At 36.1% G+C, this 18,457-nt stretch overlaps 1 protein-coding gene across 3 annotated transcripts; it reads left to right on the top strand.

Annotated features, from left to right (window-relative positions):
- The first annotated feature begins 4,552 nt into the window (after window positions 1–4,552).
- Window positions 4,553–18,220, top strand: opn9 (opsin 9). Of its 3 annotated transcripts, XM_084088819.1 has the most exons (10): window positions 4,578–4,684; window positions 6,816–6,939; window positions 7,782–7,914; window positions 10,251–10,401; window positions 11,119–11,258; window positions 14,709–14,847; window positions 15,036–15,150; window positions 15,333–15,413; window positions 16,611–17,142; window positions 17,480–18,220. In XM_084088819.1, the coding sequence occupies exons 3-10, from the start codon at window positions 7,788–7,790 to the stop codon at window positions 17,749–17,751; spliced, it is 1,557 nt and encodes a 518-aa protein (XP_083944945.1). In that variant the 5' UTR covers window positions 4,578–4,684; window positions 6,816–6,939; window positions 7,782–7,787; the 3' UTR covers window positions 17,752–18,220. The 3 variants fall into 3 exon arrangements, with proteins under 3 accessions (XP_083944944.1, XP_083944943.1, XP_083944945.1); XM_084088818.1 differs by lacking the exon at window positions 6,816–6,939 and having other exon boundaries at window positions 4,553–4,684; window positions 7,785–7,914; XM_084088817.1 differs by lacking the exon at window positions 6,816–6,939 and having other exon boundaries at window positions 4,567–4,684.
- Window positions 18,221–18,457: the final 237 nt, after the last annotated feature.

The following is an 18,457-nucleotide window of genomic DNA, read 5'->3' as shown; positions in this document are numbered from 1 at the left end:
TGGAAGCTATTGTCTTTGTTTCCTCTAGATCTGGTGACTTATTTGGGTCCGAGCATTCATTCAAAAATTGTAAATGTTCATTTAAAAGAAGCCATTTTAATTGGGGTTACAATCTTTTATTCAATGTTCGTTTATTCAGATGATTCACAAAATGAGAAGGGAGGGTCTCATAATCAGAACACAAGTGGTCACAGCAGACTAATGCATGTAAGAGCATTTTGGGAAGATTAAAACAAATGACTACACTCTGGTCATGGTGGGAGATCCAAACAAAAAGCTGTTCACACTAAAAATTCTAAAGTGCATGTAATTGCAGCACCAAGCTACAGAGCTGCCTTAATCAGACTGATGAATTTCCACAGTTATTAACCTTAAATCTAGATAAAAAACAAAAACAAAACACTTTGGCTTTAAGGGTAGGCCTACTTTACACAATGTTCTAAAATTTTTCACATATAGATGTCAACATTGTCAATGATCCATGTTCACACTGATCCACAAGACTAAAAATGCTGTATTATGCTGATAGGCCAGTAGTTGGCGACATCACTTTGTACAAATTGTGCATCTATAAACAAGTAATGTGCATTGTCATGTTTTCACAAGTTCACCTTTTTGTAGTTTACAAGGAGATGAAGGCCTTAATATAGCCTTTAAGCAAACTCGAACGAATTGTCATTTTGAAAAAAATCAGGCTGAAAAGTTTGGAGTGAACACGCTGGAGAGCTGCTTTATAACACGAGTCGTGGGTCCACGGATTGAACAGGAGAAATTAAGTGGAAAAGATTTCCACGTGAAAGAACTCCAAACTAATTTAGTTTTGGCCTGATTTTGTTTGAATATAGACATCACATCAGTTCGCTCTTCGATTTCGCTTGAAATATGGGCCTTAACGGTATTGTTTTTAAAAACGTGCACTTTAAAAATGGTTTTGAGTCCCTCAAAAACACTTGTGTAAATGAATGGCCAAAACGCATACAAAGTTTTCCGTTTTTAGTAGAAAACAGTGTTGTGTAAACAGCCATTAAATTGGTTAACACTGCTGCCTTAGGGGCTGTTTACACGACACTGATTTCAACTAAAAACCGAAAACTTTTAATGCAGTTTAGTCGTTCATTTACACGACATTTTGGAGGCCTGAAAATGCGAACTTTTGAAAACTATACTGTTTTGTCTCTGTGTAAACTACAAAAATGTGAATCTGTGAAAACTATGACTTCATGCACATGCGTATAGAGGGAAGTCCCTCCCTTCCGCTTCCGGCTCATGGGACCTTACTTCGGAAAAAATATATGGTAGTCAATGGCGAGAGACAACTTATCTTTTTATTCCGTCTGAACTGTGCCCTGAATTACACATATGATGTTTGTCAATTTAAAAGATAATTATGAAAGTCAAGAAAGTCGCAGTTTGTCATAAAACAGAAGAGTAACATTTAGTTTTATGTGAAAATCGCTCAATGAACTACATCTCTCGTCTCGCACTATGTACGTCACAAGATCCGTTGCTCGTATGTGTTCAGTCTGGCACAAAACACTCAGGCATGACGGCGACACGGCGTAACGTTACAGACAGACGTTAGCTTCAGTAAAGTTAGCTTCATTCATTGAGAGAAAAGGTATGACGTCACACGTGCGCCTTTTGGGTTTGTAGTCTCTGTAATTACGTATTTTCACAGTCTTATACCTCAACAGTTTTACATCAAACTGCGACTTTCTTGACTTTAAAATGTATCTTTTAAATTGACAAACATCATATGTGTAATTCAGGGCACAATTCAAACGAGATCAAAATATTTGTTGTCTCGCGCCATGACTACCACCATAGCCTACAATATTTTTCCGAAGTAAGGTCCCATGGTGGTCAACCGGAAGGGGAGGGACTTAGGCTCTCTATTAAAGGAGAAGTTCACTTTCAAAAAAACTTTTGCTGATAATTTACTCACCCCCATGTCATCCAAGATGTCCATGTCTTTCTTTCTTCAGTCGCAAAGAAATTAAGGTTTTTGATGAAAACATTCCAGGATTTCCCCCCATGTAATGGATTCTATTGGGACCCAAACGGTAGAAGGTCCAAATGACAGTTTAAGTGCAGCTTCAAAGGGCTTTAAACGATACCAGACGATGAATAAGGGTCTTATCTAGCGAAACGATCGGTCATTTCCAAAATAAATAAAAAAGTTTAAGTTTTATAAGCACAAACGCTCGCCTTGCTCTGTTCTGTGATGCGCGTTGAAGACGTCACGTAATACGCAATTACGTTGAAAAGGTCACACTTGACGTGTTTACAAATGTGCGGAAGGAGGACCATATACACATTTTCAAATGTATTTGTGTCAGTTTATCGTTTAAAATGCCCATTTCGTGTGCGTATCCTGGGTGTTTTAATATTAAAAAGCCAAAAAGAACATTTTCTTCAGGACAGAAATTTTTCAAGCGTGACCTTTTCAACGTAATTGCGTATTACGTGACGTCACGAACGCGCATCACAGAACAGAGCAAGGCGAACATTTGTGCTTATAAAACTTAAACTTTTTTATTTATTTTGGAAATGACCGATCGTTTCGCTAGATAAGACCCTTATTCATCGTCTGGTATCGTTTAAAGCCCTTTGAAGCTGCACTTAAACTGTCATTTGGACCTTCTACCGTTTGGGTCCCAATAGAATCCATTACATGGGGGGAAATCCTGGAATGTTTTCATCAAAAACCTTAATTTCTTTGCGACTGAAGAAAGAAAGACATGGACATCTTGGATGACATGGGGGTGAGTAAATTATCAGCAAAAGTTTTTTTGAAAGTGAACTTCTCCTTTAAGTGTTCAGTGTATAGACGCGTAGTGTTTCTTTACAAAGTGACATCACTGGCAAATACACTGTTTTTTTCTTTTTTTTTTTTCGTTTTCACAGATCCGTGTGAACTGACGGATCGTTTTGACAGCAGTACAAAGAGAAAACTTTTCCGTGTTTAGGACATAGTTGTCGTGTAAATGTACGTAGGCTACTTAGTGTTTCAAATACAATTTGACTTAATTTCTAAATTTTTGGGGAAAGTTATAGAAACACTATCATGGAATTTCTTTTGCCATTGGGGCAAGTGGGAACGCAAAAATATTCGTTTTAGTGTGTTCACCACTACAGAAACTTACCCAAACTATGACTATGACTATTCTAAGAATTCCACTGAAAAATGTGAAAAGGGTCCATCGAAAACTGAGCAAACTTGCCTGAATAAAAATTCATGTGCTTTCTACAATTTCCGAAAATTTCACGTGCCGAATAGTTTTTTTTTTTTTTTTTTTTTTTTGGAAGCTTGTTTTTCCGCCACTGAATAAAAAAATAAAAAACAAAAGTTAGGCATATTACAACAGGTTATGTATGTAGAACATGAAAAAGATAAACTTTCACTGTTAACCCCAATTTTAAGAGTGAAAGGCCCTCGATCTCTAGTCATTTTTAAAATGACATCACCAATCATGAGAATATGCATTTAAGTTTTATTAGACCTGGTCTGATGGTTAATGATTTTAAAATATTCTAACCTCTTACTGTTTTATTAAAACAGTTTCTCTGCTCTCATGCAAGCACTGTGCTGCATTCTCTTTTTCTCCCTGACACAGTCTATTAGTTCAATACTCTGTCCATTTGTGCGTCGAGGGTAGTTTCCCATGAATAATGCACCCTGACATAGACATGCCATTATTTCACCTGGTGGGCCTTTATGAAATATGTCTATCAATGTTATTGATGTGGGAGTCAGAACAAGACCAATAGACTTTTCAACATTAATGCATTGCATTAGCACGGCACAGATTTACCAATGATGAGCATGGTACTTTAGGGGGGGAAAACAACTTTTGACTTTATCAGTCAAGAGTGCATAACATTATTAACCATACATCATATTAGAGTTGACATTTTCTAAAATGAAGCAATTTAAAATAGTTGTTTACGATTCTATGTCCAAACAATCATCTCATAACAAAATTAATGTTTCAGATGTAGCTGCATATGACTCATGATTTAGCCTTGAGACATTCTAGGATTATTTATGCTGCAGCTCATCCTTTTGCATTTATGTGTGTGTGTGTGTGTGTGTGTGTGTGTGCACTTTAACGCTGTCCAATTCTGTTGATAAGAATGCGGGCAGAGGATTAAGAGACTTTAGTTGCTTATAGTTCAGATGGCTGTTATACTTGTACGTTTACTCTTTCATATGCAATGCCCACCCCCACCTCTCTCTCTCTCTCTCATCCACCCACATACACAGATTATGTCACTGCTATTAATCTTAAAGCATCAACAAGTGCAGTGTCTGCCATGATGTTCTTTCATCTCACTAAAACATTTACGGCTCCCATTGTCTTTAAAAACTAAGTTCCGTCTGTGGGATCCTCTAATCACAAAGTTTGAGTGTGAATGAGGAGTGAGAGAAAGGTAGAGGTGCGCATGAAGAGGGAGGTGCAGGGTGTTCAAAAGGATGGGAGGGTTACTGTTGAATCCTTATGGTCCTCTGGCAGATTGACCACAGCGAAATTGATTCGCTCTTCCCATATAAACAGAGAGCAACAGGAACAAAAGAGGCTTAAGACTGAAAAGCGAGCATTTCATTTTGAGATTAACTGAGAGTGGCAGACTGAAAAAGACAGAGAGATAAAACACAAGAGGTGGACTGACAACGAGGAAGGTGAGTAAAAAACTTTCACCTTGTTCTTTGCTCAGATGTTATTTGACACTTTAAAGCTGAATTATGTTGGACACAGTAAGCTTCAGTGAAACAACACATCTCTCTTGAACAAATTTGTTATATTTTTTACTGTTTTGTTTCCTTCTTGTTCATAATATGTTCTCCCTATTTTCCTCCGTGAATATAAGTGTAAGTATAAGAATAAGTGAGAATGTTTTTGGTAGCACTACAACAAGCTATAGCCTACATCAACACTATTTATTGCAATAGTTAACATAACAATGAACAATATGTTTACAGCATTTATTTATCTGTTAATATTCATTTCTAATTTTAATGACATTTTTAAAATTAAAAGATGTATAATATGAACTCCAAGTGAACAAATGTATATTTATAAATAAAAAATATTTGTACAATATTATTATTTATACCAATAAAATATCTTAAAATATAGGCTATAATAATATTTTTATATTTAAAAAATATTGTTCCTTGGTAGTTCATGTTAGTTTATGATATCTAATATTAATTTTAATACACTGTAAAAAAAAAATTTTTTTTAAGTACAATCAACTTGGAAGTAATTTCAACTTAAATTACATTAAACTAACTTAAAAAAAGTATTTGAATCTTGTCTAACTTGAGTTAAAGCAATGTAAAAACATATGTTGTCAACTTATTGATGCTCCCTGAATTCAATGCGTTCACAGTCTCTTTCACGGGCACCAAATCAACAATTACTAAAAACACACACAAAAACTGATTTTGCACGGGCATTTTGCACTAGTTTTTACAATGATATAGAATATTACTCGGACCCTAAATGCCACATATAGTAATTTTCAGTAAGTTACATTTCCTTTCATGCACTGTGAACTAACATGAACAAACAATGAGCGACTTTATTATTAATATTAACAAAAAAAATAAATACTGTAAAAATGTATTGCTCATTGTTAGTTCGTGTTAGTTAATACATTAACAAATGTTAACGAACGAGACCTTATTGTAAAGTTACCGTTTTTCTAATAACTTGATAACATGCTTCAAGAGTCACATTTCTGTAAAGTGCATTCATACTTGATACTACAGAGGATTAATGCTTTGATAATATTTGTCAAATGACTTTTGAAATATTTAAATTAATTTAAAGCGAAACACAGTCAGGGTTCCCACGGGTCCTTGAAATTCTTGGAAGTTTGGGAATCTGAAAAAAAAAAAAATCCATATTAATCCATCTGGTTCGCTAATGTTTTATTTCGCCAACACTTCGTGGCCTATGCATACTAGCTTGCTTGATTTACTTTAGTTACGCGCATTTAAGCGTTACGTTACGTGTTTCCCGCGTGAGGTACTTTGTGTTGTACGTTGCCATGACTTTCACGCGCGCACGAAACTACTACGATGGTTCCTCAACGGTTCACAGACACACCGCTAAACAAGCGTTGCAAAAATAGTCTGAAACCGCAGAAACGTGATGCCTGGAAAATGCTATTTTCAAGATATCTGGCTCACCAAAGAAGATTACAAAGAATGGTCCCGTATTTAAAGGTAAAATTATGTATTTTACATAGACCCACACATTAATTTGCGGGTGATTGCATGTTAGCGTCTTTGTTTCCATAGCGACGGAGTCTAGAGAACATGCGCAACAATGTATCTTACAAGGTAACACGATGTAACGTAACCTTAAGTCCTGAGGGTATTGGACCTGGAAAGTCCTTGAAAGGTCCTTGAATTTGAAGTTAACCAAGGTGTGGCAACCCTGACAGTATTCATTTTGAATACTTATTACTTTTACACAAAATCATTTTGGTCTTACGGTTTAATGTTAAGAACATAAGCTTTAATACTTATGTTTGAATATGCAACTGTATTTTCCAGTGTTGTGTAACGTTACTCGAGACTCGGTCTCGAGACCATATTTTAATGGTCTCGGTCTTATCATGGACTCGTGTGCATTTTGACTCGGAATTGACTCGTACTCTAACATATTAGGACTCGGACTTATTCCCGAGTCCACTCGAGTCCCATTCAAAATATTTCATGATTGTTACTGTATGTTAATATTTCTTTAAATTGTTGTTTGATTGAAACGTCCAACGATTGCTGACTTTCTTGTGCGCAGCTGCGCATGACTTGAGACTAACGTTCGCGCCACGCAAATGCAGCAGGAGCCTGGTCAGATGTGGTGTGGTCACATCGTGCTCGGTTGGGTAGCAGGATGGTCTCCTCACTTATATTTTTGAAAAGTAATAATGCGCATCTGTAATCTTCACAACTTCTTCAAATGTACATATTAATTCAAGACATCGTAAGGATATTAGCAGTCATTTGTTTAGCTTAAAGGTTAAACGTTTTGTTACAGTTGAACATACAGGTATAGTGGTACAGTAATGTTATTTGTACTAGAAAATGTTATGTGGTCTTACTGTATTAGAGTGGTACAGTAATGTTATGTGTACGTATATAGTGGTGCAACGTTTTGTGGACTAAAACACTTAAGCTTAAAGGTTAGAAGTTTTGTTACAGTTGAACATACAGGTATACATGTTATGTGGTCTTACTGTATAGAGTGGTACAACAATGTTTTGTGGACAAGAGCACATACGCTTAAAGGCTAAAGGTTTTGTTACAGTTGAACATACAGGTATAGTGGTACAGTAATGTTATTTGTACTAGAAAATGTTATGTGGTCTTACTGTATAGAGTGATACAACAATGTTATGTGGACAAGAGCACTTACTGATTGTAATAATTGTAAGTAATAATTGTAATAAAATGACCTTTACACCACCTACTATGTGGCCTTTTTACCATTACAGTGTACATGATTCCATGGTATATTTGATTTACTGTTTGAGTATGGTGCCAATTTTATTGTTACCACCAAATATTTTACATATTCTTGAAGATATCTTTAGGTCTGGTTTTTAGACCCAACCTTAGGTTATCCAACCTCTCTGGTCTCGGTCTTGACTTGACTCGGACTTTTCCCCAGATTTGTTTGATTTTCATGTAAGTCCAGCGTGTTAGTTGAATGGATCTCATCAAAGCAGCACTGTCTCATTATGTCTTTCTCTGTCTCTGTTAGTAGTTCATGTCTGAGAGAGTGAATGGCTCATGGATGGGGTCTGTCTCTGTCCCGTCCTCCGTCCCTCATGCCTTCCGCTCACAACTCTCTTCATCCGCTGACCTCAGCATAGCCATCTTCCTCATCATCACGGGTCAGTAATCTGGTTCTATATCATTATTAATGCTTCATTAGTATTTTTGAAGATATCTTTAATATTATTATTGTTTAGGGTTTAGCAAATGTAGCAAGACCACAATTAAAAATGCTTCTAATGTCCATTCTCTTCCAATTTTTTTCATCACTGAACAGCATAAAAATGTATGCAGAAGCTTGTATTCAACGCGACAGTGATATTGGACACATGAACTGCATATTAAAACCTATTTATATAATAAATTAAAAATAAATTATATAAAATAAATTAAAGTGCCCCATTTAGCTTTTTTAAAGGTTTTAATCTTGTTTTGGAGGTCTCCTATAATCGGTTTACATTCATAAGGTCAAAAAACACTTTAATTTTCTCATTATATAAATTGCAATACCTGCAGGATCAAGGATTCATTCTCTCTAAACTCCTCCTTTCTGAGAACCTACTTTGCTCTGATTGGTCAGATGGCCCATTCTGTTGTGATTGGTCTACCACTTACAGCGCGTATCATATCTGAATTTCAGCCCCGGAGGCTTCCTCAGAGGATTTGCTTTAACAGTGCAAAAAATAGCATCTTCTCGACATGCTGACTGACAACACAAACTAAACTCTTTCAGGCCTCAGCTACAACTACAGTGTTTGAGGGCGGGGCAAAGTAGACGTTGATTGCGGGCAGCCAATGAAGACTATAGGCTGGCGTTATGCAAATTCGTTACAAACATTCGGATGTGTAGGAGGTGAGACTGGAATTACTGAAGACTCGTTTCAGAATCGGTTCTTTCTTTTGGGAGATAATAACTACATTTGTCGTGCACTTTGATCTTTTGAACTTTGCTGACCTTTACATTCACAAACATATATATATACAGTAATAAGGTAATATTTGAAAAAGAATAAAAGGGGGACTTTGAAAGGTACATCAATAAATGGTAACACTTGACATATATCATGTTTTGTTTATAGGTTTTTGTAAAGCAAGTGTTTTATGTCAGTGTTTGGTAACTACGACTGATCTGCAGTCAGAACCTGAGCAATGTAAAGACACCAGCCCTCTACAATCAATACACTGATTTGCACAGCAAATACAACTGCAATGACACAGCCATTTAAAAACTGCAGTGCAACCAGAGGGGTTTACATGCAGCAGATCTAACACAGTTATGTTTGTCTTACAATGGCTGTGGGTTCGGAAGGATCATATGTACTGGTGTGCTTGTATGGAAAAATAATCTGACAGTAATAAGATCATATTTATAACATCAAATCTCCCTGCAAAAAAAAAAGAAGTAATTTTACTGTACACAGAACATAAAATTGTTACACTTAAAAACATTGGTTCATAGATTGACCAAAAGTGACCTTACTATTAAAAACTATCAGTTATTCATGAATTAACTGTTTTTACTTTTAAAAGATCTTGTCCCATAAAAAATATATATTTATTATTTTTTATTCCATAATATTTTATTCATATTATTTATATTCAACAAAACTACAAACTATTTAACAATCAATCAATATTTTTTAGCTCACAATATTTTTTAGCCTACTGCAAAAATGTACATATATATATGGAAAATAATTTTAAATAAAACTATTTGAATTCATGACATAAATAATTTTATTATATAAAACCTATTTAGTTTGAGTTAATTTTAAGTACATTTAAATAATACATATTATTTTGTTTTGTTATCTTAAACCCCCAAAATGTCAAGTGGTGCAACCGTCCGAACAGATGAACAAACTAAGAAAACTATTTAAAATGGTGTCTTGATAATACAAATTTAAAACAAATGTTATAAATATCACTAGTTTTAAAGCTGTTGAGATAATTGAAAACCTTTTGTCCAGCAATTTGTATATTCTTAAATGTCAGGGTGGCACAGCTGCAAACATGGCTCTTTTATTATGAATTGACAAGGTAATAACAGTAACATGATAATGCATCATCCAGAAGCGAAGTGAAGTGAAAAGGTTTGTAGTTTTCTCTTAAATACTGGTAATACAGTTAATTTCCATATTATATTATACACTTTCCATGTCAGGTGGTACAACTTACAAGTAGCCTATATATACATACAACTGGTTGTACGCCTGACATAAAAATGGTCAAAAAATGAATTTAAACACTTTGAAATGTTATTTAGCAACTGAGACTTGCATGTTTAAACACATCGTTCATGACTGAAAAATATGCATTACATCAATTTTGTACATTTTTTAAAATGTAAACCTTTATATATATAGAATGATTAAAATGATCTATTTAGCTTTAATATGAACTATTGGTCTGAGTAAGATGAGGGTCAACACTAAGATCTACATTTCTGTCCCAGGTGTGGTGTCGGTGGTTGGGAATGGGCTGGTTTTGGTGGTTTACGGTCAGAGGAGAAAGAAGCTCAGAGCACACGAGCTGATGACTATCAATCTGGCAGTTTGTGATTTCGGCTACAGCCTGCTGGGGGCGCCGTGTCTCATCACCTCAAGGTACCACCACTGCACCGACCGCAGGTTTACATAGAGCATGCGGTTAACATGTATTTTGAAGGGTTTCACTACTTTGCTTGGCATGGCAATAGTGTACATTACAAGTATATAAAAGCTCTCTTTACTAAAGCCTGTATTAGGCTAGTCTACGACAGCGTGTGCATAATGCATGTGTGAGTGCCAGTCAAGGTCAAAGCTGGTTAAGAAAGAAGATTGACAGTCCGAATATAAGCCATTGATGATGCTATTACATCATTTAGAACATCTATGCAAGGAATAATATTGATCTGATTTGACTTTAGAGAGGATTTAACAGGAACATTTGGAGTGGATTCTCAAGGGGGCCAAAAGGGTTGCACTTTTATGTAGCTGAAAGTATTTTTTTCCTCCCACAAACCACCAAAACATGCCCTCAGGTGAAGGAAGACATAGAAACACTTCTGTGAAAAAAATAAGAGAAAATACAGTGTGTGGAAAAAAATCATCAGGCCTGACTTTTTGGACTTTTTTCATGCCTGACTACTACTTTGTGTAAACATACCCACAGTTTATAAAAAAAAATGTTTAAAGTCTTAGAGAAAATAAAACTGCAGAATCATCACATCTGCAGAATGTGAGCATATTAAATAGAGGTCTTATGGATATTTTTGGATTTGCTGTGCTCAGGATTTTGTTAGTGCTCTAAAAAAAATTTTTTTCCCTGTTTGTCTCTCTTAGTCTGTCCCATGCATGGATTTTCGGGGAAACAGGATGTATGTGGTATGGGTTTCAGGGCTTTGTTTTTGGTATTGGGTCTCTCCTCACCACCTGCCTTATCTCCCTCGACCGCTGCTTCAAAATCTGTAGCTTTCGATATGGTAATTCTCACTTTTTTATTGTTTGTAGTGTCATTTTGTTTCGATTTTGTACATCAGTTTTGTGCATTATGATTTGAATTCTTGAACATTACTGAGACTTGCAATTAAGGTGCAGTTAAGGCCTACTCGGACCTCCGTGAAGTTGGCACCCCATAAAACGAAATCATTTCCAAAACTAGGCCATTCGTTTGTGCTGCGTTTGTGCTGATTTGTGCCGCAAAAACCAACGTTTGTGCTGGTTTCGTGTTTGAGATATTGAACATTATTTTTTGGGTTGCGTGACGTCACTCTCCACCCCATGTCCTTCAAATCGCTCCAAACCGGTGTCGTTCGTTTGTGCTCGATTTGTGCTGGTTTGTGCCGTTAAAACAAACACTGTATCTGTTTTCCTTTCGCAGATATAACAAATTTAATTCGGGAGCTGTGACGTCACTCTCCACCCCACCTCATCTAAATCGCTTCAAACCGGTGTCGTTCGTTTGTGCTCGATTTGTGCTGGTTTGTGCCGTTGAAAGAAACAGTGCAACTACGATCCCCTCTTAAATATAAAAAAATAAACTTTTTAAGTGCAGTTACATAACTGTCCACCCCATATGGTCCAAATCGTTGCAAAACTGTGCCGCTCGTTTGTGCTCGATTTGTGCCGGTTTGTGCCGTTACGATGAACATTGTATCTTTTTCCCCTCCTTAGAAATAACACATTGGATTCGGGACAGTGACGTCACTCTCCACCCCATGCCGTCCAAATCGCCCCAAACCGGTGCTTTTTGTTTGTGCTCGATTTGTGCTGTTTTGTGCCGTAGAAAGAACCATCATAAATTATTCCATTCTTTAGACATCACAAAATCTTTGGAGGAGTAGTAACGTCACGCAAGCAAGCCGCGCTCTCCATCCATCTCGTCTACAAACCTGTCCGGTTCGTTTGTGCTTGCACAGGGCCGCAGCTGTCAGTGTTCTTCTTTAGATATGGGAATGTTTTATTTTAGATTTGTGCTATTGACATTTGGTCTTTATAATCACCAATGCACTACGATATGTAATGTATAGGCTACTGTCACTACTCTGGCTGTAAGCTACGTGTGACTGATGCTTAATTTTGTATTAAAATAAATTAAAATAACCAATAAAAAAAATGTATTTAAAAAATTGTGTAGTGTCTTAAGTTTTCTGAATAGGCCTACTTTTGACAGCTTACAGTGCCTGTTTGTGCTGTAAAAAGTTTCGTTTGTGCTGCTTCGGTTTTTTAGATATTAAAATCTATTCATCTATTATAATCTATAAAATCTAAAATATTAAAAATTTGGTCATTCTGAGGGCACTCAGACAAAACCAGCACAAACGGGGGGCGGGGGGGTTCTTTCGTTTTGAATCGACCAAACATTCAGTGATTAATATTTTAAAACCCGATGCAGCATAATAGATTATAGGCTAATAGATGAATAGATTTTAATATCTAAAAAACCGAAGCAGCACAAACGAAACTTTTTACAGCACAAACAGGCACTGTAAGCTGTCAAAAGTAGGCCTATTCAGAAAACTTAAGACACTACACAATTTTTTAAATAATTTTTTTTTATTGGTTATTTTAATTTATTTTAATACAAAATTAAGCATCAGTCACACGTAGCTTACAGCCAGAGTAGTGACAGTAGCCTATACATTACATATCGTAGTGCATTGGTGATTATAAAGACCAAATGTCAATAGCACAAATCTAAAATAAAACATTCCCATATCTAAAGAAGAACACTGACAGCTGCGGCCCTGTGCAAGCACAAACGAACCGGACAGGTTTGTAGACGAGATGGATGGAGAGCGCGGCTTGCTTGCGTGACGTTACTACTCCTCCAAAGATTTTGTGATGTCTAAAGAATGGAATAATTTATGATGGTTCTTTCTACGGCACAAAACAGCACAAATCGAGCACAAACAAAAAGCACCGGTTTGGGGCGATTTGGACGGCATGGGGTGGAGAGTGACGTCACTGTCCCGAATCCAATGTGTTATTTCTAAGGAGGGGAAAAAGATACAATGTTCATCGTAACGGCACAAACCGGCACAAATCGAGCACAAACGAGCGGCACAGTTTTGCAACGATTTGGACCATATGGGGTGGACAGTTATGTAACTGCACTTAAAAAGTTTATTTTTTTATGTTTAAGAAGGGATCGTAGTTGCACTGTTTCTTTCAACGGCACAAACCAGCACAAATCGAGCACAAACGAACGACACCGGTTTGAAGCGATTTAGATGAGGTGGGGTGGAGAGTGACGTCACAGCTCCCGAATTAAATTTGTTATATCTGCGAAAGGAAAACAGATACAGTGTTTGTTTTAACGGCACAAACCAGCACAAATCGAGCACAAACGAACGACACCAGTTTGGAGCGATTTAGATGAGGTGGGGTGGAGAGTGACGTCACAGCTCCCGAATTAAATTTGTTATATCTGCGAAAGGAAAACAGATACAGTGTTTGTTTTAACGGCACAAACCAGCACAAACCGAGCACAAACGAATGACACCGGTTTGGAGCGATTTGAAGGACATGGGGTGGAGAGTGACGTCACGCAACCCAAAAAATAATGTTCAATATCTCAAACACGAAACCAGCACAAACGTTGGTTTTTGCGGCACAAATCAGCACAAACGCAGCACAAACGAATGGCCTAGTTTTGGAAATGATTTCGTTTTATGGGGTGCCAACTTCACGGAGGTCCTACTCGGTCATTCGTTTCCACTGCAGGATGAAAGTACAGAATTTGGTTGTCCTTGTTGGACAAAAAAAATAATAATTAGCATTATCACCCACTTCACACATAAGAGACCTCAAATAAGAGCACACATTAAAGTATTAGTATCATTGCCTTAATATTACTGAATAGTTTGTATGATATTAGGTTACTTATATAGTCTGTAAGAACGATATTACATAAGCACAATGCCACTAAGTCAAAGCGCAATCTACATTGTAATTATATTAAATTAATTTAATTTGTACTGAACTATTTTGATCAGCTGTAAAATAAAATAAAATAAAATAAAATACAATTCTGGATATCCAAAAAAACCTTAAATTTCCCCAAAATGTTTTCCAAAAAGTAATTCAACAGCACTTATTTTTTCCTCAGGCAGAGAAAGAACAGCACATGCTGAGAAAATGAGATCTGATTTGTAATTGAAGACATTTATTGATTACAATTTGCCTCCCTTTAAAGTATAGTATGTCATTGCACAAAATCACCAAAAAGATTATAGTTGTCATTTAGGTATGTATATTCAGTGCAAAACATAGATTTCTTTTTCTGATGGACTTCGCATCTTTCTCTCAGCTAACAGTATCATCAGGCTGTGACAATCAATACAATCATACATTTTAGTCCTTTGCAGCAACTATAGACCAATAAAGCAAGCTTTTAGATGTTTACTAATGTACATTTTACTTTGTCTCAGGTCAGTGGATTGAAAGAAGGCATGCCTCTCAGTCTGTCGCTCTGGTGTGGATCTATACATTGTTCTGGGCCTTACTTCCGGCATTTGGGTTTGGTAGTTATGGCCCGGAACCGTTTGGAACCAGCTGTACCATAAACTGGTAATGAACCATAGCGGTAACACTGTAAAGGGGTTGCTAACCTATTCCCCAGTGATTTGTTGGTGTTTTCAGAGTGCATTCTCAAGGGCTTTCGAAAGGCTTTCACTTTTAAGCAGCTGAAAGTTAATTTACCCACAAACCAGAAAATATGTGTTGATGTGTTCATGCATCGCTTCCTGTGGCCACAGGTGGAGGATGAAGTCTTCACTCAATGATAGAGTCTATATTTACCTGATCCTGTCGCTCTGCTTCGGAGTTCCCACCATCACTATCATCGTTTCATACCTTGCTATCTTCATCAGGGTGAGATAAACAGAGAGATTATCAGTATTACTATGGATTCTAAAACACTTACTTGAAGCTAAGATCATTTTACCTCATTCTGATATAAAAAATGTCATGTTTACTTGACAGTTAACTGCCAATGTTGAGTGAAGAACCATTAAGGTGAATTGAAGTGTTGCTACAGTGTTGTGTGATTTCAGGTGTATCGGTCTGGCCGCTTATTGGCTTCAATCCCTTCATCAAATGTCACTCACAACAGCAAAGATATTCGGCTGACAAAGGTACAAGCTCTAACTGATCACCCAGAATACCTTTGGAAAGGACCCTCTTCACAGACATAACTATTTAACATAACTATTTAACGAGTGGGCGATTTTGTAAGAATTTATACTTTGATTTGAACAAAAACATACATTTTTGAGGGAAAAAAGTAATTATGAAAGTCCACCCCTAAACCTAACCCTTAGTGGTGTGTAAGCAGGTCGTACAAAAATGTACGAATGTGATTGTACGGATTCATATGAATTCGCCACCAATTCGCCAAAACGTATAGCGGCCTAATAGTTATGAAATGCCATGAAAGCGGATTGGTTGTTATTGTTCACAAAACAAAACAAATAAAATAAAATAAAATAAAAATACATTTTTTATTTTTTTTAATTAAATAAAAATAATAATAATAAAGTAATAAATAAATAAATACATAAATGAATAAATACATTTTTTTTTTTATTAAATAAAACAAAATAAAATAAAATAAAGAATAAATAAATAAATACATTTTTTTTATTATTAAATAAAACAAAATCAAATAAAGTAATAAATGAATAAATAAATAAATTAATAAATACATTTTTTTATTTTTTTAATTAAATAAAACAAAATAAAATAAAAATAATTAATAAATAAATAAATGAATAAATACATTTTGAATTTTTTTTTATTAAATAAAACAAAATAAAATAAAATAATAAATTACTGTGAAACAAATGGAACTAAATTAAATAAATGAAAAATTGTGAATGGCTACAAATTAATTTTAGTTTTTGGTATGCCTTGACAGCTTGCTTGCTTTAAAGTTAAATTAAATTTTTTAAAGGAAATTAGAAGCTGTGATCATCTGAATAACAATAAAAGTAAACTATGCTGAGAATTTTAACACAATTTTTTTAAATGATACTAGTTAGCACAACTTTGACGGCCTTAAAACACTAAAAGATAAATAAATACATAAAAGGGACAAAAACCAAACTAAATTAAAAATACTATCTAAAAAAATAAAAAACTATAGATAGCCCTGCTGATTTCATAGGGGACCTAATTGGCCCCATTTATCACAGGTCTGGTACAATGGATGTCTCCCCTAATTCTGGCCCTGCTTTTACCTCCCCATTTCTATTCAAGTTGATCTTTTTCATGATTCACATACAGTTTCTCATTTCCTTGTAGTAAACAGTTTCTGAAACTTTCTATTGCAGATAGCAGCAGTGGTGTTTTCCTCATTTCTGATCGCCTGGACCCCCTATGCGATTGTTTCACTGTACTCGGCTTTGACTGCCAGAGAAGAGCACCTCGCTGAAGCCGGAGGAACGGCTGTCCCGGGAGGAATATCGGGAACAGCCGTCGGCCATGGCGGAGGCTTCTCTGATGTCTTTGGGTTTCCCTTCCTCATGAACTGGACCTCTTCAGAACACTTCGGAGATGCTTTTGGTACCTGGAGGAACATGACTTCAGATCATTCCCATTCAGTAGGGCATCATGGATCCAGTTCGACTGTGGATTCTGCACATGGAGGAATGGAGGAACACCGGCCACATCTTGTGTCCATCCTGAAGCCAGAGGTCACGCTCCTCCCTGCTTTATTTGCCAAATCCCACTGCATGATAAACCCCTTCATCTACCAGATCATGAACCGCGACTTCAGGGAGGACGTCTATGATCTCATGTGCTTGAGAGGAAAAAATGGAGAGAGAAGGAGAGGAAGGAGCACAGATGGAAGTGATTCTGAAGGTCAGGAGCTAAATGATTAGATTACTATTAGATCTTTCTATTGAATTCTATCTATCTATCTCCGTCCGTCCATCTATCTATCTATCTATCTATCTATCTATCTATCTATCTATCTATCTATCTATCTATCTATCTATCTATCTATCTATCTATCTATCTATCTATCTATCTATCTGTCCGTCCGTCCATCCGTCTATCTATCTATCTATCTATCTATCTATCTATCTATCTATCTATCTATCTATCTTTCTGTCTGTTTATACGTTTGTGTTCATTTGAATTTCTCTGTATTTTTCTCACATTTCTGTTTCTATTTCTGTATTTTCCACACATGCAGGTCATCGTGGAAGCATCGCTCTCTCTTATATTCACAGCTGGAGTCGAAGAAGCACACCTACAAGCCAGCCATCTGGGGAGCGTGTGAAAAAAGATTCCTCTCGGAAGAGTAGAGGGAAGAGAGGGTCCTGTCGGGACAATGCGTCAGTCGGGTGGGCATCCTTGGACACTACAAACTTAGATACGCTGGCCAACTTAGAAAGAGAGAGAGGGAAGCAGGTGGAAGGAGAGATGAAAAATGATTTAGAGAATCCACCTCTAGCAGCTTGTTGATGGGCGAGGAGTGATGCCTGCTGATATCTAAGACAGAAACAGTAATTCTTAATGCAGTTAGTTAGCTCAAAGTATATGTTTAGTTGAAATATAGTGGGGTTTTTTTGTCATCCATTGTGCGATTTTACACACTAATGCACTCATTCAGTTTCACATTGGTTCTTTGACACATGAAGCTCTAGTATTTTCATATTTATTTTGTCCTTTGTATGTTTATTATTGAATCCAATGTATTTATTTATTTATTAATCTTTTGTGAAACCAAATATTTTAAGAATTTATATATTGTATGTATGTTTTTATATAGGCTCATTAGAGAGCACTATCCAGTCCAAAGTATTGCAAAATACTATTTCTGAATAAATGTGAAATGTAAATAAAACGCACAACAATGAAAATACTTTGATATGTTTATTTTGTAGTTTGCAAATAAAAAATAAATAAATCAGAAGCTCTATAAGACAAGGAAGTACAATGGCTATTTGTTGCAGATTTGTGACGTCAGCGTTGCTTTGTTAATATGATGCATGAGGTAATATTTTTTTTTACCGTAAGTGCCCCTCTAGGGCAAACATAGAAGGGGAATAGCATACAAACAGCTGTTAATCGCTTTCGAACAGTGATATATTATACATAAACATACGTTTTCGTATTTCATCTACCAAATATTATTTTGCGGTTGTGGAATATTCAAATAAACAGACAA

This window comes from Abramis brama, assembly GCF_963993115.1.
Source record: "Abramis brama genome assembly, chromosome: 17".
Classification (NCBI taxonomy): Eukaryota; Metazoa; Chordata; class Actinopteri; order Cypriniformes; family Leuciscidae; genus Abramis; species Abramis brama.
Note: the sequence above shows the minus strand (reverse complement) of the source record. Positions and strands in the feature narration are given on the sequence as shown.